The following is a 25,742-nucleotide window of genomic DNA, read 5'->3' on the forward strand; positions in this document are numbered from 1 at the left end:
AACACATTCAGCTTATGTGCTGTTGGTTATTAAAAGCTCTGTTCAAACAGAGACAAAGCCAATCATAACCTTTGGCTCTCTGGAAACTGAACTAGGAAATACAGAGGAAGGTAAAAGGATACATAGAGAGAGGCAATGAGGCAGGAGGGACATGATAGATCATGAGGTAAGTTAAAGTTAGGAATAAACAAAAGCTTTCAAAAAGCAAAAAGAGTAGATTGATGACATAGCAGATGACGTAGCCAGTTAACAGGGGAAGTGAGACTACACACAATAATAAGCCAGGCTGAATCTGCGTTGTTGGTAGAGTAGTCCAGTGAAGTTTCACAATCTCAGGCTATGGAGGTCACTGTGGCTGTGGCTGTCTTAGATTCACAATGACCTTCAAGTTGTCTCTTTCAGTCCTGTCCTTGTTCTAGGATATGCCTGGGATGCTCCTCATTGCCTGAGTTACCACATGTGAATCTATTCCTTGCACACAGAGAAACCTACAGAACATGGAAATTACTACCAGGAACAGAGATTCATGAAATATGAAATCACCAAGAATCATCAAGACATTTTTCAACTAGTTACAATATCATGGCTGGAAAGCATGGAGAATGTTCTACCTATTCCAAAATTAAGCTTTTAATTTTGTTTTCTTGAGAGTCATACCTACCATGTGGCCAAAGAAGATGAGGCTATGGGCAACTGCTGCAAAGCAACAATTTTAAAGGCTTAATAAATGAAACAGTAGCAGAGTCAGATAACTGCTATTCATAGCACTAGGACATTTATAAAGTTAAAGCCCAGAATGCCCTACTCAAAGCAGCTAAACAAATCTTAGAGAGGAAGCCCTCTTATCTGATAACATTGTAAAAACTGACAGTGTCCACTGCCAGATAGTTGCATCAGAAGAAATCATATAACTTTGTTGCATCTTTTTCAGTCAAGGAAAATCCCTAATTGACAGGAATGAGAACACTAGTAGAAAGTGGAAGGTTTTACTTTTTCCTGAGCTCCTCTTTTTTACCAACTGTGATAAGACTCATTTTTAAAAAAGTATACTGAAGCAGGGATGTGAGCCAGTTTTAAATGCTAAATGTTGAGCAATCAAAGCTCAAAGGACATAATCATGTGGTTAAACAAAATCAGGGGTTCTCAACATCAACACTATTGACATTTTGAGTCAAAGAATTCACTCAAATTGTGGGGAGATGTCCTACAGATTGTAGGATGTTTAGCAGTTTACCCTGCCTCTCCCCAGTAGATGTCATTAGCAACTCCCAGTTGAGACAATCAAAAATATTTTTAGAGACTGCCCATCATCCCCTTGGGTGGGGAGGAGGGAATCCTCTCTAGTTGAGAACCACTAAACTAAAGCAACCCAAGGAGTGTGGTAGTCCAGGAATAAAAAAAAAAATGCCATATATCCCAAAATGATAAATATATTCCTTTATAGGTTTTAATTATACAATGAATATATGGAGTTTCCTTTCTTAAAAAATTAAAACTACAGATAAAACTGAAGTTTTATACATGTATATTCATAGGTACATGACAGGCAATATACTTTCTGAACCAGATAGCAAGTAATATATGATGCCATCTCACTTCAGCCAGAATATTTGTACTACTCTTGAAATCGAGGGATAGAAATTTCTTTTCGCTTTCCTTAAAGAAGTATTGTTATTTTTCACTATTATTGCCATTGCTGTATTGAGAGGGGGTGACAGTTTAATTTGTGTTCTATTATTGCAGAATATTACACTTGCTGAACAGGCCAGTACTTCCTGATGCAGTAGCTAGAAATTGCAGTGTTTCCTCCATCCCTATGGAGAGATAATTAAGTGAATTTGGGTGTTGTATATGTGGTAGTTGGGCCGTGTTGGGCAGAAATATTATTGGAATAGCACATTTAGGAAGAAGGATGCATCATGGAGACATGAGTGTCATGGAGAGAGATATGCAAGATATGCCATCCATAATGCCTGTCATCATAGCAGCCCCTTCTGGGAACAAATATTTTCCCCATTTCCCCTCCTGGAAGCAAAATTCATAGCCTGTCCTTTGGATAGGGATGATCATGTTTTTCATCATCTAACCTATAGTTCACTGAGCCTGGGTAGGTGGACTGTCAACTGAAGACCCCTCATTTCATTGCCTGGCATATTGGCCATTCGGTGCCCTAAGAAGCAAAGCTCTGAGGAAAAGGGGATGAACCAAGGTGATTTCTGTTAAGGAATTTCAACTAGAATATACAGAGAAAATCTAGCAGTTAGCAGCAGGGGCTGAAGCTGAAAGAATGCACAGAGACAGGCCACAAAGTCAGTGTAGCCAAGAAGAAGCCTAGTTTGTATGTGAGCAAAATCTATGAGTACACACATGGCCAATGGAAGGGTGATTGCCTTAAAGAACAGAGGGTGGAGAAGTCAGCCATGGTAGGAATATCCACAGAGTACAAAAGTGCACAAAGACGACAAGAGAGCCAAAGAAGGGCACCAAGATGGCAATCAAAGACTTTCTGCTACTTGTGTTTCTAGAATTTCATGACTGTAGATCATCGTTCTAGAGTAGATAATGGCTGAGTAAATCCTAAAGCCATCTCTGTTCTTGGATTCTTGTTTCTTTCCTTACCATGTGCATCCTTACTCTAAAAGCTCCATACTTCAGCTAGCCTGATTGAATGTCAATCTCTTGTAGCCAAAAAACTAACAGATGCCATGTAGTTAGCAAATGGGCAATTCTTGATTGCCTAAGGGCTGATAAAACATAATTAAAGTACATCAGGGACCAAGGACATACTTATCCAGGCAGCAGGAGGTAATTAGACAGTGATTAATTATCAATGCTTGTGGGCCCTCTGTGGGTGGGAAGAGAGGAAACAAGGCTTGTCTAAGATACCAGGCTGTGGCCCTCACCCACTTTCAATTGAGCAGTTCCTATTATCTTGCTTCCTCCACCGAGGTGGACCAGCCCCAGGACTTAGTTCCTCGGTCCCTGACTAGGGATATGAGAAAGGCTCAGCAATCTCATTATTCATTTGGCACCTAATTTCTGACCCACATGGTGAGGCAAACACATCAAGATTCTTAATCAGAAATTAAATAATCCAAATTTTGGATAATTGAGTGTTAAGTATAATTTTGTTTTAGCTATAATTAGGGGTTATCTGTAAATTGTCTTTTTCCCTCACAGAGCCCTCCCTCTGACATTCTCTTACTCCACCTCTACCTCCACTTGCATGAATTAATTTATTTTTATTTCTATTTCTGTTCATTGATATTCTTATTATATAACTTTGTCCAATATTTCAAGGACTATGAAGGACAATGTCTTAGTTCTTCTTATTTACAAGAACACAGTCTCTTCATGAGAAAACACAAAATGTATATGAAATGATATTTGGCTTTGACGTATGAAATACATGTCAAATTTTTTATACACATTTTTAGTCTTCCTACAGGTGAGAAGACTTTCCTTTTTCACATATTCTCTGTGGAAATAGTTCTTTGTAGAAATCAAGGCAAGAAGCCAATCCTACCTTTGAGTCAATGTCAAGATGGAAGTAAAGGAACTGTGGTGGTGGGGGTTCAGAATCTTAGGATGGCCAATGAATTTTTCTACAGGTCAGAGAATAAGTTATCTAAATCTTATAGAGCAGAGAGCGCTATCAGTTGATATCTGAACTACCTACCCCTAAGATTATAATAAAGAAGACATAAGAGAAGCTTATCAAAGCTTTATTTAAAAGAGATACATGTGCATATAACCCAAATGTAAAAACCATGATAGTACATCAATACAGTCATTAAATCAATGGAGCCATTACATAACAGAAGTGTTATAATGACATGGGAAATGTTCATGAACTGTGAGGTGAAAAAAATATAGAAAATTACTGTGCTAACCGATATCAACTTTGAAAAAGTACTTATAAAAAGACATTGAATAAAAAAAAATACATTGAATATAGTTTGGCCAAAATATTAACTGCAGTGTTTTATTACAGATTATGATTCTTCTCTTCCATATAATTTCTATATATTCTAAAATTTGCATATATTTGTTTTATGATAAGAATATTTCACTATATATGAATGTTATGCTGTGCAATTTCATCCACCAACTTATTAGATCCTTTTATAGTCAATGTCACATTAATTTATAATTTAAGTAAATAATGTTTAAAAAGAGCTGAGGCTATTTTCAAAGGTTAAGCTAAAAAAAAAACCCATAATATTTTATTTGTAAAATATGCATAGCATTTAGCCCTACTATAATAATCAAAAACTAGCTTAACATTATGTGATTTTTTTAATTATTATTAAGTACAAAATAGGCCTATGTTGGGGGTGAATATAATGCCCATTTTGTTAATTTTATCTACTACTTTTCTCTATCTTTCCTTGTTCCCTCCATTCTAAAATTTAAAAAAAATTTTAAATTTTAATCACTATTGAATATTTAAATCATTGAATGTTTTGTTTTGTTAACTGAAGTAATATGGAAGATGCTTCTAGAATTATGGAGACTAACAATGTAGTAGGACCTATAATTAAATGTTAGGAGGTTCTTGGTTTTATGGTTCTTCATGTGAGAGGAGTTTCCATCTAACTGTTGTATCAACTTCATCATCAAAATTTTCTAGCTCTTGCTCTTTAGAGAGTTCTAAGAATATCTAAGTGAGAGAAAATAAAATAAGTAAACAAAAATGTTGAGGTATTTCTGAAAGACTGATTCACTCAAAGGTCACCTGGATGATGCTCATTTGTTTAAAGAAAACCCACCTGCTCCAAGGTAGCCTGAGAGAGACTATATTCTTCCAGGTCGAAGGAGTGTTTCACTGCATTTAAAAGGACTGACATTAGTGGCTTACAGATACTTTTCCCCAAAAGCGTTTTCGAAGTCATGCAACATACACAGCAACTTCAAACCCATTAGATACTTCAATATATAAGCCAAATAACTAAATTTCCTTGAAAGATAAATTAGAGTGCTAATATGTGTAATCAAAAGATAGCCATGAATGAATGTATTCAATTCCCAATAAATTTTCCCTCTAAAAAGCTCCTCATGTCCTATCATAGTATTTATCCTTTTGAATCTTTACATATGTGTGGACTCCAAATCAACTGAGAAGATTAGTTTATTCTATATTATAAATCTCTGGAGGAGTCCACTTCACTCTGGCTCCCTTTTAATGAATCCCATACTTCATAAACATGCAGTGTGAACTCTGGTCAGTGTCTCAAACTAGTTCAGAAGCCCCTCCCCATTCTAGGCTTGTTACATCTCACCTGTCTGTGTTTTCCTTCTCTGACCTTTAATCAGTCCTCCAATTGTTGGCACCATATGTTTGCTCCTGCTACGCCAAAATTTCATAAATATGGAGACCCTAAAAGCTCACCTTAGTATTCTTTTGGATGACATTCTGATAACTATCCTTCAACACCATGCACTGGGATCATGATAAGAAACAGCCCTGGTATCTCTGTTTCAATTTGGCAGGGTAGGGTGACCTGACTCACTTGCTACTGGGCTTTCTTGTCAGCACAGAAAGAATCAGGTGGAGCAAACCTATATCTAGGGCCACTGCTCCATTTCCTTCAAAATTTTTAAGACTATTCTAGTGGAGGTTTCCCAAGTTTTGATTGATTATTTAATTGTTCTACTTGAAATTACATAGTATTTCATGTAATTCTACATAAAATATGCAATCAATACATAAAGTCTTATTTAAATATGCCCAAACTTACCTGCCTCTAATCTGAAAAAGGCCTGACCTAGAGGGTGAACATCTTCCACAGGTAACTTGTATGACATTAAGGAAGAATATCTGGGAGGAAGAAAGAGTGAGATTTATCATTGTGTTTCAGTGTTATAATATTGGGGAGAAATAGCCAAAATAACAAAATAATTTTTAAAGTTTTCTTTAAATAAAAAAGTAGTCTAATTTGGTACAGCAAGAATCTATGTCAAATATTTTATCTTCAGTCATAAAAAATGTTTTAATAACAAAAACCTGGTTGTGCCTAATTTAATGTTAAAGATAAATTCTGAGAAATAGCTCAGATAAAGAATCTTTCATACTCAACCTGTGCTTTCTTATTGTACTATATTTCTTTACTCTCAAAGGAAATATTTCTAGAATCTTTGCATTATTTTCCCCTCTGCCTTTAATTTTCAATCTCTTCTATAAGAATTAAAATCTTTTGAATGCTCCCCTATTAAAAAAACACTTTCCTTGACCTCTAAATCCTTCACCCACAAATAAGTTCATCCATGACCTCCATGGTGCACAACACAATGAACACTCTTCAGTCCTTATTTTCAAATAGCATTTAAGCTTATTTCAAACAGCTTCTCAAAAGTCTTAAATAAAATTGTACATTGCGGGGAGTTAGCTACGCTCCCCGCAAAGAGGTTTTTTCTCTTTCTTCGGATCAGGTCTCTAAGTTGACCACGCCAGTTTGCAGGGAGTTAGCTACGCTCCCCGCAAAGAGGTTTTTTCTCTTTCTTCGGATCAGGTCTCTAAGTTGACCACGCCAGTTTGCAGGGAGTTAGCTACGCTCCCAGCAAAGAGGTTTTTTCTTCCGATCAGGTCTCTCAGGCAGGGGTCGTCACAAAGGATGAAAAAATAGTAGGAAACAGAAATAATTATAATAATACACAGAGCCAAAGATATAGTTTATAAAGTAAAGGTTTATGAAAATAGATAAAAGGAGGGTATCCGGATGGGTATATTTCTTCCTGCCAAAAATATATCCAAGACTGAAACTCCACACAGGTATTATACAGGGTAGATACAATCTCCCGTTGCCAAGGGCAATGGGATTTACATACTAACAGGCAGTTTGCTTTAGGGTCAAAGTCTTCTAAAAGGCTACTACAGATCCTTTAACTAACTCTAACTAGGGGAACAATGAGTTGTAAAATCTTCTTGGGGCAAACTTCTAAGTTTTCTGAGAAGGCTATTATTTTAGCAAAAAACAGAGACATCTTGGCTCCGGTGATTGTGTTCTTGGAGACAGAGATGATTTCAGAAGTCAACATGAGCTGTGCTTTGTGTTAACTACTTTAACCACATGGCTCCTTCTGGGCCCGGCTTGGGCATTAGCATATCTCTCTGACCAGCTCTCATCTCCGGGGGTTCTTGTCAGCTCTGGCAACCCATGGCTCTAGGAAGAGGCCTGTCTTGTCTTTCAAAACAGGTGAGAACCATAGGCCCAGTTTACAGCTGTCTCTTTGAAGTGCAGCTATTACTGACCAAGGAGATGCCCTCCTGAGATGAGGCAGCTTTTGAACTAACACATTTCTTTTTTCTTTAAGGCAAAGCCTTATGTGACTTCTGAAATCAAATCTTGTCTCCAGAAATACAGGGGGAATTTCTATAACTCAGTATTCTTAGGCTCAACAGTACATATCCTCCTTAAAACACTTTCTCTCTTTCTTTCTCTCTCTCTCTCAGCTTCTGAGACAACCATACTTTAATAACTCTCTAGGCTTGCACTGTTTAATAGGGTGGCTACTAGATACATGTGGCTATTTAAATTTAAAATAACTAAAACAAACAAAATTTCAATTTCAATTCCTTGGTCACATTAGCCACATTTGAAGTGCTCAGTAGCCACATATAAGTAGTGGCTATCATATTGAATAGCACAAATATAGGACACTTGCACTATCTGAGAAATCTAATGGATAATGCTGTTCTAGACACTCTGTAGCATTTGTTGCTATGGTTGTGGTGGTAGTGGTAGTTTTTACAGAAAGAAAATTTATTTTCTTCCTCAATCCCATCTCAAATCTGAGAGTGCCTGGGGTCAATCCTAGAACCTCTTTGTTTTCTATCTCTGCTGGTGAACTCCCCATTCTCCCAGTTTAATGGTGTTCTATATGGTCAAAATGCCCCACTTTGTTTATTGCCATACCAGACCTCAATGACCTCCCTGTTCTCTTCTGAGCCACAGGTCTATATCTCTATATGTGGGCATCTCCACTTAAAAACCTCTTTACACATCAACTATAAAAACTTTCTTTCCATCCTTTGCATGTGTAGAAATCGTTCTTGATTGAAGTTCTTTGCACATGCTGTTTCCTCAAAACAGGGTCTCCTATCCCTGCTTTTCAGTTGCCAAACCCTGCTTCATCTTAAAGTCCTACCTCAATGACATATCCTCATTCATTCATATCTTCATTTGCTTAATAGCCTAACATCCATGAGATTTTAAGCACCCTAAGAAGAACCTTGTCTATTTTACTGACTACTCAATATATAGCCTCCATCACATAGTAAATGTTCAATAATATTATAAAAAATAAATGAATAGAAGTAGTATATAAGAAAATATTATACATCTTTCAATTACATTTGACCTCATTCTGCTGTTCACATGGGTTTGATTGTCCTTGCTTGTAACTCATAGCTGACCATACACAACTTTAAAAAAAACATAGGGAGGATCAAATGATATATAATCAAATAATTTGGGATACAGTCTATCTTTCTCAAGCATGTGAGTCTGTGTTACTGAGCTTTTGATGCAATTTTATATTCCATAAAATGTTATAGGTGAATACATTATTTTCATTGCCTATTTACAAAAATCCTTAAATTGATGGTTTAACTTGTACTTTGTTCTTAATTTCTAAGCCATTCCAATGTTTACACACACACACATACATACACACCCCATCTACACTTTCTGAGATCTGAAACACTCACTTGGAAAATAACTCAATTGGAAAAATCACTCAATTGGAAAATAACTTTCCAATTCCCTATGTTTCTTAGGCTGGGCTCAAACTCCTAGGCTCAAGGGATCCTCCCTCCTCAGCCTCCAAAGTATCTGGGTCTACAGGTATGTGTCACTGCACACAGCTGCTCTTTTTTGGAAAGATGCATCCTAATGACCCCTAAACAACTTGTTTTGTAATGAACAAGTCAGCTCAGCCTTTCTCCTCCTGTCTAGACTAGTATAAGACTAAATAACACTGATACTGGGAAACACTCATACTTGTCACCCACGCCAAAAACATCCTTTACCTTTCCAGCCGAGCAGCCTGTGGAAAAAACTTCAAAATCTCTGTGTGGAGAGGTTCCACCTGAGTGGGTTCTTTCATTTTCACTTCTAGTAAATAATCTTTACCAAACTTGCTTTTCAGATGTTGAATGGAACCAATACACCTAGTTCAGGGAAGAAAAAGTTGAGTTGAAAGAAAAAATGCTTGTCTCTTAATTTCTTCCCTAATTTCCAGTGCAGAAAAATGTGTTCAATCATACATTTAAAAGCTGAAGAGCATGAGCTGTCCACAGCAAACTGAAATTCTTTCTGAAAGAACATGGTAATCAAATGCTGGCTCTGGATGGGCACCCACCTCAGCTTTCCTGATACCATGATGGCCACACGGTCGCACACAGCCTCAGCCTCTGTCATGTAGTGGGTGGTCAAGAGGGCACCTCTTTCCTTGTTTTTAATGATGCTCTTAATTGCCTGCCTAAAGATAAAGTAAGGGATTGTTTGCATTTAGAAAATAATTTATGAAAATAAATGAATAGGAACAAGTATGAAGCCTAAAAAGAAAAATATTAGATTATAAGAGAAAATCATTGCTATAGAGAGAAATAAAAATTGTGCTGGATTACCTAATCATATTACCATATTAATTAGCTTCATATAAAGAAAAACAGAGTATTGGAAAATAGTGAGTCTACTAAAATTTGAAAAAAAAGTTGTAGTAAAAATAGAGAAATACCACACTATAGGACTACCAGTAACTGAAAAATAAAATGGAAGAAGAATAAACAGAAGGGGGAAGATGAGTTAAGAGAAAGAAAACCCCATCAAATATATTCAAGAATCTATTTGAATCTTAAAATGTCTATTTCTTTCTTCCTCAATGACTTTTGAATGATATACTGGGTTTCATTGATTTAAACAGGGATGTGAGTATCAAAGTTAATGGAGCAAAATGTAAAAAACAAACAAACAAAAAACCAACTGGAGATGTATACTATTGAATTTGACACTTAATATTCATCCTCCTCACCATATTTGCTGCTGCCCCTTGGGATCCATCCCGGTCGACGGCTCATCCAGAAGCACCACTGATGGGTTCCCCAGGATGCTAAGCGCGAAGCATAGCTGGAACAAAAGTAACAGCCTGTCCAGCACCCATCTATGGCAGTATGCAGGGTAATCCTAAACCCTGCCGTACCTTTCTCTTCATTCCCTCCGATAAGGTGTTCACAGGAATCTTAAGTTGCTCCTGGAGCTGAAGAGCTTCCACCAATCTGACAAAAAAAATGGTGTGATTTTACATGAAGTATTTGGCAAATGTACCTATCTAAAACAACAGTATGGAAAACTCTAAGCACTATTAATCTGAAAATAGTGCATTTAAGTATCATTAACATTTTCATAAATAAATAATAAATCATATGATTTTGTTTGTATCCAGATTTTTCAATTGTTTTATTTGCATAAAAATTTAAGGACTTGTTTATGATCTCCTTTCCATATATAATGAAGAAATTACATGTCCTTCCTCCAGCTAAAAATTGTGAATGAGACATGTCTCTGTACCGTGAAGTACTAAGAGCAGCATCCTCTTTGCCCAGTCCGTTCACAGCTGCATACAACTCCAGGTGCTCTTTCATTGTAAGGTTGGGCCACAAGGAGTTTTCCTGAGGGCAGTACCCCAAAAACTTGGGTCTGTGGTCTTCCTGTCGCCTCACTGATGCTCTGCTCTCTTGTAATACCACCTACGTAGAACAATGAATGTCAGATCCACCTTTGGCTTTTCTTCCAATTCCTCTTCTACTAAAGAAGATAAAAGTGGCCATTAAGCTGCAATATATTTTAAGCATTCAGGAGAAATTCTTTCATCTCTTTATTCATTTTCTGAAAAAAAAATTGATTTACTGATAGGAATAATAGGAGGATACTATCAATATTTAAAATGAAATTTCCTTCACATGTCACATACCACTCCTGCAGTTGGCTTTGTGCAACCAGTTATCATTTTAATAGAAGTACTTTTACCAGCTCCATTGTGTCCTAGTAATCCCAAAACTTCACCTGGAAGAAAGAGTCACCATCAATATTTGTGCTTTCAAGGTCGACTGACCTAAAATTGCAAATTGTCCTATAACATTTTGAAACAAAATAACATTTTGTAACAAATACTCAGTTGGCACATTAATAATTTCCTATATTACAACATTAATAGAAACAATTTTGATCTTCCCAATCCAAGATCGAGTTTCTTGCCACTTGAACTGGGACATAAGTTTTGAAGTAGAAAAGACCTTTCTGCCGACATGTGGAGAATTTTTATAATTACATGTTAACCAAGATATATGAACGTCTTAAAGAATGGGAATTTGTCCCCTTCATAGCCCTAAGCCTAGAAAGTAAGGAACATTCTAATAAAGAAAGCACTTATCCAAACCTTTTTTAACACAGAAGGAAAGATTTCTAATGGCTATTTTCTTCTTTCTTATTGAAAAGCAACTTTTCTTTTTCTCCTTATATTCCTTGTGTAAACAGCTTGCCATTATGACTGGTTTCTAGAAAATATGATAAAGCATGATTTTCCTGTTAAATTTCAGATAGTCTATGAATTCATGTTTTATCTTCCATTTCCTAGTCTATGAACCTAACTAAATTTTGTGCTAGGCTGAAGAGATTCAGCCCCTTTTGTCAAATAAAATGCCCAAGTGTAAGTTCATAAATAAAAGCTACTTTGTCAACTACTTACAAAACTAATTCCTAACCTAATAATTCCCTTTGCATTATGCTGAGCCTCTATCCTTCCCCTTTCCACTAACTTCATTCCCAGTTTATGCCTTATTGATTTTAATACATTGTAAATTCATTTGTTCTTTTTCATATGCTATTGATACATATTATTCACATATATTATTATTATACCAACATAATGCAAAATGAAATAGTAACTCTTGAAAAAGATGTGAGATTTTGTTAAAGTTGATGAAAATATCAGAGAACTTCTTGAATTATACTGATAAATGAAGAGCTGGTAGATTAAAGATCCACAGAAAAGGAAGAAGATTAAAAGAATGAGGACAGTGTAGATACTTTAGAAGAGAATGATTTGAATATGGCCTACAAATAAATATATTACAAAAATAAAAGCAAGCTTTCAAAATAAAAATCAACATTTCATCAACTCTGCAGAACAAGCTAACTATCTCAGTATTTCATTAAGGGTGTAGTCATGGGCTTTCACCTCATCCAAGTTTGGAGCAGTGAGTGCATTTGCTGTTTTGACTCTTTCAGCTTGAACATCTTCATCCTCTTCTCCTGGCTCTTCTGGATTTGGATGAGTTTCCCTACTTCTTGGAGAGATTCTACAGAGAAAATAAAATAACAAAAATGCAATTTTAGCTATACAACAACTGTCAAGAAAATGTAAACCCCTATAATTGGATTATAATTAATTTATTACCTACAAGATTCCCCTTGACAGTTATAATACCTCCAGTAGCAAAGTCCCTTGAAATCCTCTTCAACTCTTTCTTCTCTTTAAAACCCCTTATCCCATCTGTCAACTGGCTCTATCACTTTATTATTTTGAATTCTCTCAAATAAAGACTTATCAGTCTTTTAGTCCATCCCAATCCAGATCACCATCACTTTACCTCACAAAAGACCACCCTAATTGGCTTTTCTTGCCTTTTCAAAACATTCCACATGCTCATATTGAACACCAGTTTGTTATTGCGCCTTCTACTCAGGGACCAATAATGTCTGTAAGCAGTAGGAAAACAAACTTTGTTGCTTAACCACTACTTATAGGATGCACAGGACAAAAACTCGACTTGCCTAAAATCACTTGCCTAGCACCCATGACTTAGAAACTAAATATCCCTGCACCCAATCTAATTCTGTTTATTTTTTTTCTAAATAGCACTGTCCAGCATGCCTAGCCAAGAGCTGGATAGTAAATCCACCTTAAAAAACTGATGTTAAATGTACTGTAAAAAATATGTAATATTTAAATTACATTTGGATGTCAATCAATATTCCCCCAACCTGAAAACTGGATCTTCCCTCATTATTTCATTTCCATACTTCATTTCCAGATGTCTTAGAATAAGAAGGAAAATGACACTCTGAAGATATGGCTAAAGACAAAGAAAAATAATTAGAATTAGCATCACCTTGGCATGTAAAGATGGTAAATTTAATGTTATGTGTTTTTTATTACAATTTAAAAAGCTGAAAAGAACCTGAAAAACCTGATAAATAAATGCAAGTTTTTTGTATACTGGCTAAAAACAAATAGGTATGGAGCCATGATGAAGGGACTTCAAAAAGTTTGAGGATAATAACAGCACAGTAAGGGTATAAAAACAGAGACATAGACTAATGGGACCGATTAGAGAACCCAGAAATAAAACCATCTGTGTACCGTTGACTGACCTTGACAAAGCAGACAACAATGTACACTGGGGAAAAGAAGCCCTATTCAATAAATGGTCCTGGGAAACTTGGATAGCCACATGCAGAAGAATGAAACAGGATCCCTATCTCTCACCACTCACAAAAATTAATTCAAGATGGATAAAAGTCTTAAATGTAAGGCATGAAATCATAAGAATTCTACAAGAAAATGTAGGGAAAACTCTTTTAGATATCAGTCTAGCCAAAAAATTTGTGACTAAGACCTCAATGGCAAATACAGCAACAATAGCAATAAATGAATGGGACTTGATTAAATTAAAAGGCTTCTGCACAGTTAAGGAAATAACCAACAGAGCAAATAGACAAACAACCTACAGAATGGGGGAAAATATTCACAAGATACACATCCAATAAAGGCCTAATATCTAGAATCTACAAAGAACTCAAACAAATCATCAAGAAAAAAAACAAACAATCCCATTAAAAAGCGAGCAAAAGACATGAACAGAAGTTTTTCAAATGAAGATAGACAAATGACCAACAAAAATATGAAAATATGCTCAACATCACTAAATATCAGGGAAATGCAAATTAAAACCACAACGAGATATCACCTTACTCCTGTTAGAATGGCTTTTATTAAAAAGTCCAAAACAATAGATGCTGGCATGAATGCAGGGAGAAAGGAATGCTTATATACTGTTGGTGAGACTGCAAATTAGTACAACCCCTATGGTAAACAGTGTGGAGATTTCTCAAAGAACTACCATTCAATCCAGCAATACCACTACTGGGTATCTATCCAAAGGATAAGTAGTCATGATATAAAAAAGACACTGCACTTGTATGTTTATTGCAACACAACTCACAATTGCAAAGATCTGGAATCAGCCTAAGTGCCTAACAATTCATGAGTGGATTAACAAAATGTGGTACATGTGTACCATGGTGTACTATTCAGCCATTAAAAGGGATAAATGAAAGCCTTTTGCAGCAATTTGAAAGGAATTGGAGACCATTATCCTAAGCGAAGTATCTCAAGAATGGAAAAACAAACACCACATGTACTCTCTAAAAAATTGGAACTAACCAGTGGGCACACAATACACAGAGGGAGGTAAAAGTCATTGGAAATCAAGTTGGGGAGGTGCAAAAACCCATCTAATGGGTACAGTAAACACTATTCAGGTAAGGGACAGACACATTTATAGCTCTTACTCAAGCCATGTAACAAAAACATTTGTACCCCCTTAATATTTTTAAATTTAAAAAATTTAAATAAAAATTTTAAAAAAGAAAAAACTATGCATAGATTTAAAAATTTTTTTGTACCAAAATAACTTGTGCTAACTTGTTATAACATGGTTGAATAGAACCTGAATTCTGTAAAAATTTGAAGCAAGAACAAACATCAAATTTATGGTATAGCTTGGGTATAAGATTAGTGAAATTATTGATGCTTTATGAAAAGTTTGTAGGGACAATGTCCCCCCCCAAAAAAATCAGCAGTTTACCAATAGATAACTCATTTTAAGAAATGAAGGCCACAGCAGCAGATCATCCATATCAATTCATGAGAAAATAATTCACCTTGTTTGTGTCCTAACTAAAGAGGATTGACAATGGCCAACAATGGTCAACACTGTAGACATCCCAATTGATTCGGCTTACACAATTCTGATGAAAAAATTAGTTTATTAAACTTTTCACTTGATGGGTAACAAAACTGTTGTGCCCAGCTCAGCTGCAGACAAGAGCAGACCATTCAATGGAAATTTTATACAAATGGGATCAAGATTCTGGAACATTTTTTCAAAGAATTGTGACAAGAGATGAAACATGGCTTTACTAGTATGATCCTGAAGATGAAGCACATTTAAAACAATGGCTACCAAGAGATGAAAGTAGTCCAGTCAAAACACAAACTGGTCATGTGCAAAGCTCATGGCAACAGTTTTGGGGGATGTTCAAGGCATTTTGCTTGATAACTTTCTAGTGGGCCAAAGAAGAATAACATCTGCTTATTCTGAAAGTGTTTTGACAAAGTTAGGAAGACTTAAGCAGAAAAATGCCTGGGAAAGCTTTACCAGAGAGTCTTTTTCCAACACGACAATGTTCCTGCTCATTTCTCTCATCAAATAAGGACAATTTTGTAAGAGTTTCAGTTGAAAATCATTAGGCATTCACCATACACTCATGATCTGGCTCATTCTGAAATGCTTTGTTTCCTAATCTTAAAAACTATAAGTAGCACCCAGTTTTCTTCAGTTAATCATGTCAAAAAGGCTGCATTGACATGGTTAAATTCCCAGGCTGGTGTTATCACTTACAAAAGTCCTGACCCTGATGGAGCTTATGTTGAGAAACAAAGTTTGTATTTTTATTTTTATCTTTTAATTTCATTTTTCCATGAACTTTTTGATGTACCTTCATATCTCCCATGCAATGTTCTAACTTTTTCTTTCCCGGCAGAAGCAAACCTGGAGATTTAGGAGTTTCAGATGGCATAGCCATAAAATGGAGGAGGGCCACCAAGCCCACATTGGAATTGATGTGAGTGAAAAATAAATCCCTAATAAGTCTTGGAGGTTCCAGGGTTTGTTTGTCGTGTCAGCCAGAGTTACATACTTTAATGACTATATGCCCCAACTGAACAGCTGTAAGTCTTTAGTAATCAATGGTCAACTACCATTTGATCCAGCAATCCCACTACTGGATATTTACCCAAAGAAAAAAAGGACATCCTATAAAAAAGACATCTGTACTTGAATGTTTGTAGCAGCACAATTCACAATTGCAAAGATGTAGAACCAACCAAAGTGCCCATTAATACATGAGTGGATTAATAAAATGTGATATATGTATATCATGGACTACTACTCAACCATAAAAAATGGTGAACTATTTAATACCTGTTGTATTAACCTGGATGAACTGGAGACCATTCTTATAAGTGAAGTATCACAAGAATGGAAAAACAGATATCACGTGTACTCACCATTAAATTGGAATTCATCTGTCAATACTTATGTGCACATATGGAAATAACATCCATGGGAAATCAAGCAGGTGGGAGGGGGAAGGAGGGGATGCATAAATTCACACTTAATGGGTACAATGCACACTATCTGGGGGATGGGCACACTTATACCTTTGACTCAAATGGTACAAAATCAATTTATGTAGCCAAAATGTTTGTAGCCCTGCGCTACAATATTCTGAAATGTTTTTAAAAAATGACTGTATACGGACCATCTCTGCATGAATTTACAAATAGGAAGAATAGGCATTGAATACACAAACACCCATGTGAAAATGTATAAAATTTTATAAATTTATAAAAATTTAGGGAAGTTTTTTAATAAACTGCTCTGCTATTAAAAAGGAAAAAAAGAAGTGTATAATCCAGTATGTTTCCTCCTTCTGCCTTAGTTATTATAATGCACAGCAATAACATCTATATTTTGTTTCAGTATCTTTCTCCAGCATAAAATTCCATTTAATTTTCTCCCTTCTTCATTTTCAAATTAGTTGATTTTTAAATCATATTTAATTGATTTTGAACCACACACCATCTGCAGCATTTCTTATAAACTGCCTCAAAGTGTCTTCGGATACATATCATATTAACAGTATCTATCATAATAATAGCAATCAAGCCTTTAAAATTTCTAGCGTATGTTATATTATCTATGACTACATATTTCTTAAAAATATCTTTAGTTTTTACTAACATGATATTGGAATGTAGAATATAGGAAGGGTGGATATTTTTAGGACATTTAAATTTGGAATACTTTGAATAAGATCAAATATTTCACAGGGTTATGAATCTTATGTAATATATTTATTTAGGTAGAAAATTTTTCTTACTATTAAGACTGTTAAGAAAACGGTTTTCTTGACTTCACTTATTCCCTTGTCCAGAATTTCAAAGTATAGCTGTTAAGGAAAAACAAGAGTTAAATGCAAGTCTCTCTGTTTTACAAACATAAAATTTACACATTAAATATGTCTACATTATACTTGATATTCCATGGGGCACCAGGGAATAGCCCATGAATTAGGATAAGAAGACTTATTCTCTGATAAATTTATTAATGACCTGACATCCTTCCTTGGTTATAATCTCCAACACTTTTTATTTTCCACCTCTATGTAATAGAGTCTTCCAGGTTTCTTTGTAGTGGGTGTGACAAAATACAGAACTGTGAAGTAGCCAAGATTTGCCAACAGTTCCCCAAAATTCTCAGTGGTGCTTAGATTCTCCCAGAAGTGCTTAATAGCATCAAGCTGTCTTTCCCTTATCACACACTCCAAAAGCAATTTATTGACACTAAGCTGTATGTAGTTGATACGTACAATAAGTCACATCTTTCAAGTGGTCCTATATTTTATAAAAGATAGACTTAAGTACAATAAGAATTTTGGATATTCATCAAAACTCAAATTAAAAACTTCTATCTTTTGGAAAGACTTATTCACCCCCAAGAGAGTGTGTTTTGTAACAATGGAAAAATTCTAGTCCTCTCTCATAACCCCCTCTGGAATTCATAAACCAAAATTAGGTTTCCTGCTGCATTTCCACATGGATTGACCCTGCTCCAACTGGTTGAAATACTGATCTTAGCTAATTTGACAACTTTCAACTTTATACAACTTTAAAATCTTATTTTAAGAACTTACTAACATTGAATAACTTCTAAATTTTATAAAATTCACCTGTTCCAATATTGGGTATGGATTTTATTGATGGGCTACTTGGTCACAACCAGTGACATAGTAGGTAACATTACTTGCCTTAGTCAAAAACATGAAAAATCCAATTGAAGTGTAGGAAGGTATAAAAATCATGCACAAAATTAAGTTGAGATTTTCATGCTGAGTTGATACCAGGATGATCAATATAAACATCGAGACCTAGAAGAAAAAAATACACAAGTATTATAAATTTCTCAGTTTATATTTGATATTTTAAGATATTTCCTATGAATAATCTGCTTTCCTAGGAGATAGTCTCATTTTCAATTTTTACCTCATATACAGAAACATTGCTAGAATGTCCTCTTTAGGAAGCATCAAATTATCACTACAACTAAAACACAGGATTACAAAATAAGGTCTGACAGAAGTATCTTCAAAGATTTTGTATTACCCCATAGGTTATAAACAGCAACAATAAAAGAGGTGATGTAACATTGTTTACTTTGCTTATTATCATAAATCCTCATATGCTTTCAGTATAAGGGTACAGTTTAAGAATTAACTGACATATGACTTGGAAACTTAAAAGGAGAAAGGACAAAATAAACCTGAGGTTGGTATTTATTGCTATATCTAAGCAATAGGAGAAATATGGTAATTTTCTATCTTGATATCCAGGGTAGGAATATTGAACAGTTTAGAACATCCCCAGAGGAAAATATTAATAATATGGGTAGCACTATAAAGGACCAACCCATATTCCCACTCAGACTACATTAGTAGTTTCCTAGGTGGGCTCCCTAGCTCCAGTTTCCCCACCTGTCAAAGTCCATGTGATATTGCAAAGAATATATACAGTTGACCCTTGAACAACACAGGTTTGAACTGCATGGGTCTACTTACACATATTTTTTCAATAAGTATATCAGAAAATTTTTTGGAGATTTATGAATTTGGAAAAAAAAACAGAGTAAAGTCATGACAGTAAAAGAAAAAGTTGAATCTCTTGATATACACTCTCCATCAAAGTCAATCAAGGTCTGTGTTTGCTCACCATTTCAAGATAAATGAATCCAATGAAAGGATCATTGTAAGGAAAGAAAAGGAAATTTGTGAAGCCATCACTGCAGCCACACCAGCAGGCATGAAAAGCTTGAACGTTTTGTGAAATGCCTTTTTAACTCATACTGAAAATGCAGCTTTTATGTGGGTGCAGGGTAACTAGAAGAAAGGCATACCCACAGAATACTATGATTTGAGAAAAAGCAAAGTAATTATATGACAACGTAAAGCAAAAGAAATGTGAAGGATCTAAAACTGGAGAATTTCATGCCAGGAAAGGATGGTTTGATAATTTTAAAAAGAGATTTGGAGTAAAAAATGTCAAGATAACAGGAAAAGCGAATTCTGCCTACTGAGGGGCAACAGATGAGCATAAATGAGCAACTCTAAAAGGGAAACTTAATCACAGAGACCAAAGTGAAGTCTGATATTTTCAAGATCTTACTCAAATGTCCTATCCCCATTAGTTACCATATCCTGTTATAGTCCTTGCCACATTAAACTGTGACTTATCAGTTTAAGAATCTAGCTCAGCTAGACATTGAGAAGTTCATATGCCATTAATAAAATCATTGAGGAGGAAGGATGTCTGCATGAACAGGTTTTTAATGCAGACAAAAGTGCCCCATTCTGGAAAAAAAACGCCACAAGGGACATTTATTAGTAAGAAAGAGAAGCAAGCATCAGAATTTAAAGCGGAAAGAAATAGGCTAACTCTAATGTTTTGTTTAAATGCAGTCAGATTTACAATGAAGACTGTCTTGGCAACTGGAAAAATGGCAGACTAGAAGCAGCCCATGAGCATGCTGCTCCCAAGGAAAGAAGTGAAAAGTGTAGGTAGCTGCCTACATACAGATCACTCTTCTCTGAAGTAACATTGTGAAATCACAGAGAAGCAACATGGGACACTCAGTGTGGAAAAACAGGGTGACAGGGAAATCCATATAATAAGATCAGAGAACATGCGGAGAAGACTAGGACACAGCCCTGGGACACCATGCTAACCGTGCTGAGGCAGTGCAAATTGTGAGATGGCTTCCTCCACTGCCACAGATCTCTACTGGGTCAGACCAAGGACCTACCTGGAGTCTGAGCAGAGAGAGTGCACCAGACAATAGGCATGGTGGAGATCGGGCAGCAGCTAAAGCCATCCTGAGCTCTTGGATGCATGGCAACACCAGGTCCATACCAGCGTGATGAAGGCATCTTCCCTGAGCCATACCTTGTGACTTGAAGCCAAGCACTTCTCCCCTAGAGTGCAGTGGGATCTGAGCACAGGAATTGACCAGGGTGCAGCAGGCTCTGACCTGAGAGGATTTGGGTAACTGCTTCAGCATGTCCTGTGTGGGGTGGGGAGAACTCCGTGGTTCCTGGGCCACCAGAACCAACCTCTGCCTGCCTGACTTGGCATCTGTGGGGTCTCTGAGCCTGCGGAACAGCCTGCCACTTGCTTGCCCTGACTCCACCCTCTGGGCCCCAACTGCCTCCTTCCTCCTCTGCCCTGACACCACCTTCCAGGTCAGATCAGGCCCATCATCTGCACAGCCCTACTTCTGTCTCAGAGGCCCTGCTCAGAAGCTCTGCTTCTGGCTTCTTCCCAGTCCTGGCTCTGAGGCTCTCATGCCGGAGCCCAAGGCTCCACCTCTGTGGCTCCAGAACTCCTCCCAGGCCCAAGACACCATCTCGAAGACTCCAGCACTGCACCTGGACCCCAGCACCCCACCCCAGAGCCTCCACAACCACTGCAAAGCTGGAGTAACTGCTCCAAAGTCCAACACCCCACCAGGGCACCCACAGCCTTGAGCCACCAATACACTGTGACCTGGTTTGAGCAAACTCCCACAGCCTGGAAAGCCATGACAACCTCACCCAACTGCTGCTATTATCAACTGGAGACTCTGGGCAATCCTAGCCTCAGTGAAGAGGGTCTTATCCAGCTCCCAACTCAAATATCTTACAACTATTTGGTGAACAACCCAACATCTATCACAAACAACATTCAGCACAGGCTTGAGCAGAGGCAATCATAGGTGAACAGAATAAATCAGAACAGCTGCATTACAGGCTTCTAGTGCACACACCCCTCTTCCGCCATGTCAATATTCCAGAGTAGAGGGAATAAAAGTGCCATCTAGGGACCTCCCCTTACTCTAATCAAGCAGGAGAGTTCCCAGAAAGGAACAGGAGCCCTGTAACCTATTAGCCCTGAGTTGTGAAAAGAGGTTTCAGATGAGAAGAAACCAGCAAAAGAATCCTGGCAACATGAAAAATCAAAACAGATTAACACCATCAAGGGATCACAATGGAGCTACAGCAGTGAACTCCAACTACAAGGAAATTGTCAAAGTGACAGAAATGGAATTCAGAATATGCATGGCAAATGAGATGAATGGAATTGAAGAGAACATTTAAAACCAACAAAAGCCAAAAAAATTTTCAGAAAACTAATGAAAAAGTCACTAAAGAACTAGACAAAATTAGGAAGGATATAATAGAACTTAAAGAAATGAGTTATTTAGGAATCTTCAAAACACAGCAGAAAGTTTCAGCAACAGATTAAACCACGCAGAAAAAACAATCTGAGAGCTAGAAGACAAGACTCTCGAGCTAACCCAATCATTTAAAGAGACAGAGAAGAGAACAACGAAGGCAGAACTATCACTTAGAGAGATATGGGACTACGTGAAGTGAACAAACATATAAATTATAGGTATCCCTGAGGGAGAAAAAAGTGCTAAAAGCATGAAAAATCTATTTAAGGGAATTATTGAGAAAAACATCCCTAGTATCACCAGAGATACAAACATCCAGATACAAGATGGCCATAAAACACTGGGAAGATTCATAGCAAATAGGACATCTCCAAGACATATAGTAATCAACCTGGCCAAAGTCCAAATGAAAGAGAAAATTCTAGCTAGATGTAAACAACAACCGACTTACAGGGAAAACCCAACAGACTAACAGCAAAATTCTCAGCGCAAACCTTGCAAGTTAGAACGGAGTGGACCCCCATCTTCAATCTTCCTAAATAGAACACCTGCCAGCCTAGAATTTTGTATCCTGCAAAACCACGTTTCACATTTGAGGAAATTGTCTTTTCTGGACAAGCAAACATTGAGGGAATTTGTCATGAATAGACCTGCCCTGTAAGAATTACTCAGAACTGCATTATACACAAATCAGCACAATAGATACCCACCAGTGTAAAATGGCCAAAATAGCCAAAGCTCCCAACTCCTATAAAGCAATAAATAGCACAAGAAGAAAAACAAAGCAACAAGGTACTACCCATTCTGATGAACAGAACAGCATCACACATATTAATTCTATCTCTTAACATGAATGACTTGAATGTGCCACTCAAAGAAATTTGGCATAGAAGGAACATATCTCAAAACTATAAGAGCCATATTTAACAAACCCACTGTCAACATCATACTGAATGGGGAAAAGTTGAAATCATTCCCACTAAGAACTGGTATGAGACAAGGATGCCCATTGTCACCACTTCTATACAACACAGTGCTGGAAGGCCTAGCCAGAGCAATCAAGCAAGAAAAAGAAATTGAGAGTATCCAAATCAGGAAAGAGGAGGTCAAACTATCATTTTTTGCTGATGATATGATCTTATAACTAGAAAACACCAAAGACTCCACCAAGAGACTTCTGGAATTGATAAATGAATTCAGTAAAGTCTCAGGTTACAAAATCAATGTACACAAATCAGTAGCATTCCTATACTCCAATAACAGTCAAGCTGAGAGTCAAATCAAAGACTCAATACCATTCATAATTGCTACAAAGAAAATGAAATACTTAGGAATATACTTAACCAAGGAGGTGAAAGATATCTACAAAGAGAACTACAAAACACTGAAGAAAGAAATTACGAATGATACAAACAAGTGGAAAAACATATTATAATCATGGATTGATAGAATCAACATTTTCAAAATGTCCATACTACCCAAAGTGATTTACAGATTCAATGCAATCCCCATCAAAATACCAATGTCATATTTTACAGATCTAGAAAAAACAATTCTATGCTTTGTGTGGAATCAGAATAGCCAAAGCAATCTTAAGCCAAAGGAACAAATCAGGAGGCATCATATTACCATACTTCAAGCTATTAATATACTATGAGGCTATAGTAACCAAGACAGCATAGTATTGGCACAAAAATAGAGACATAGACCAATGGAACAGAACAAAAAACCCAGTTACAAAGCCGTCTACATACAGCCAACTCATCTTTGACAAAGCAGACAACAATATACTTTGGGGAAAAGAATCCCTATTCAATAAATGGTGCTGGGAAAATTGGATAGCCACATGCACAAGAATGAAACAGGATCCATATTTCTCACCACTCATAAAATTTAATTCAAGATGGATAAAGGATTTAAATGTAAGGCATGAAACCATAAAAATTCTAGAGGAAAATGTTGAAAAAACTCTTCTAGATATTGGCCTAGGCAAAGAATTTATGAAGAAGACCCAATGACAATCACAACAACAACAGAAATAAATAAATTAAAAAGCTTCTGCATAGCCAAGTAAATAATTAACAGAGCAAACAGACAACCTACAGTATGGGAGAAAATATTCACAAGCTATACATCCAATAAAGGACTAATAACCAGAATCTACAAAGAACTCAAGCAATTCAGCAAGTAAAAATTCAAACAACCACATTAAAAAGTGGGCAAAAGACATGAACAGAAGCTTCTCAAAAGAAGATAGACAAATGGCCAATAAACATGAAAAAATGCTCAGTGTCACTAATCATCAGGGAAATGTAAATGAAAACCACAATGAGGCATCACCTTACCCCAGTCAGAATGGTTTTTATTAAAAAGTCCAAAAACAATTGATGCTGGTGTAGATGCAGAGAGAAAGAACGCTTATACACTGTTGGTGGGAATGAAAATTAGTACAACCTCTCTGGAAAACAGTATGGAAATACCTCAAAGAACTAAATATTGACTGTCCATTTCATCCAGGATCCCCACTACTGGATATTAAAGGAAAAGAAGTAATTTCATTAAAAAGACACCTGTACTTGAATGTTTATTGCAGCACAATTTACAATTGCAAAGATGTGGAATCAACCCAAATGCCCATCAAATCATGAGTGGATTAATAAAACATGGTATATGTATACCATGGAATACTACTCAGCCATGAAGAAGAGTGACTTAATGCCTTTTGCAGCAGTCTGGATGGAACTGGAGGCCATTATCCTAAGAGAAGTATCTAAAGAATGGAAAAACAAACACCACAAGTACCCACTATTAAACTGGAACTAATTGATGGGCACACACGTGCATAGAGGGAAGTAAAATCCAATGGAAATCAAACAGGGGATGGCGGAGGACAGGATGGGTGAAAACTTATCCAATGGGTACAATGAATAGGATCTGGGTGACAGGTATGCTTATAACCATGATACAAACATTATAAAAGTGATCCATGTAACCAAAAACATTTCACCCTTGTAATACTTTGAAATTTAAAAAAATGCAAAAACAGACAAAAAACCCTCTGTCTTTATCTGTAAAGCTGCTAAACCTTGAGCCTTGAAGGGAAAAGATAAACATCAGCTGGCAGTTTTTGCTTGTGTAACAAGAAAGGTTGGACAACAAGAACCATTTTTCTAGATCAGTTCCATTGATGCTTTGTTCCTGAAGTCAGGAAGTGCCTTGTTAGTGAGGGACTGCCTTTTGAAGTTCTTTTGATATTGGACAATGCCATTGGCCACCCAGAACCCCATGAGTTCAACCAAAGGTGTCAAAGTGGTCTCCTTGCCCCAAACACAACATGCCTAATTTAGCCTCTAAATTGGGGAGTTATAATGACCCGTAAGGCTCATTACACATGGTAGTCTATGGAAAGGATTGTCAATGCTATGTAAGAGAACCCCAAAAGACAGAACATCATGAAAGTCTGGAAAGATTACACCACTGAAGATGCCATCACTGTTATAGAAAAAGCCATGAAAGCCATCAAGCCTGAAACAATAAGTTCCAGATGAAGAAAACTGTGTCTAAATGTTGTGCATAACTTCACAAAGTTTACAACGGAGCCAATCAAGAAAATCATAAACGAGACTGTGGATATGACAATAAAGGTGGGGGGTGAAAGGCTTCAATATATGGATCTTAGAGAAATTTAAGACCTAATAGACACCACACCAGAAAAATTAACAAAAGATGACTTGATAGATATGAGTGCTTCCAAATCAGTCCCAGATGAAGAAGATGCAGAAGCAGTGTCAGAAAGCAAATTGACATTAGACAATTTGGCATTTCAATTATTCAAAACTACTTTTGACATCTTTTAGGACATGGACCCTTCTATGGTATGGTCACAGTGGAGAAAGGATTGGTACCATATACAAACATTTTTAGAGAAATGAAAAAGCAAAAAAGTCCGACAGAAATTATAATGTATTTCCATAAAGTTACACTGAGTATGCCTGCCTCTTCTGCCTCCCTTTCCTCCTCCTGTACACTTCACCTTCCTCTGCCACTCCTGAAACAGCAAGACCAA

General features: G+C 36.6%; 1 protein-coding gene across 1 annotated transcript in view; it reads right to left on the reverse strand.

The window, feature by feature from the left end:
- Positions 1 to 3,709: 3,709 nt before the first annotated feature.
- The window catches only part of ABCA10 (ATP binding cassette subfamily A member 10), a 69,281-nt gene continuing 47,248 nt past the window's right edge, over positions 3,710 to 25,742 (reverse strand). Inside the window, exons 25-38 of the mRNA XM_045569522.1 lie at positions 18,219 to 18,338; positions 17,292 to 17,360; positions 13,047 to 13,138; positions 12,241 to 12,361; positions 11,440 to 11,557; positions 10,975 to 11,066; positions 10,572 to 10,750; positions 10,204 to 10,279; positions 10,036 to 10,130; positions 9,364 to 9,483; positions 9,032 to 9,172; positions 5,742 to 5,821; positions 4,773 to 4,828; positions 3,710 to 4,663 (exon numbers count right to left, since the gene is read on the reverse strand). Coding sequence (XP_045425478.1) covers positions 4,565 to 4,663; positions 4,773 to 4,828; positions 5,742 to 5,821; positions 9,032 to 9,172; positions 9,364 to 9,483; positions 10,036 to 10,130; positions 10,204 to 10,279; positions 10,572 to 10,750; positions 10,975 to 11,066; positions 11,440 to 11,557; positions 12,241 to 12,361; positions 13,047 to 13,138; positions 17,292 to 17,360; positions 18,219 to 18,338 — 1,458 coding nt within the window. The 3' untranslated portion in view covers positions 3,710 to 4,564. The remainder of the gene's footprint in view (positions 4,664 to 4,772; positions 4,829 to 5,741; positions 5,822 to 9,031; positions 9,173 to 9,363; positions 9,484 to 10,035; positions 10,131 to 10,203; positions 10,280 to 10,571; positions 10,751 to 10,974; positions 11,067 to 11,439; positions 11,558 to 12,240; positions 12,362 to 13,046; positions 13,139 to 17,291; positions 17,361 to 18,218; positions 18,339 to 25,742) is intronic.

The sequence above is a fragment of the Lemur catta genome, chromosome 15 (assembly GCF_020740605.2).
Source record: "Lemur catta isolate mLemCat1 chromosome 15, mLemCat1.pri, whole genome shotgun sequence".
In the NCBI taxonomy this organism is placed as follows: domain Eukaryota; kingdom Metazoa; phylum Chordata; class Mammalia; order Primates; family Lemuridae; genus Lemur; species Lemur catta.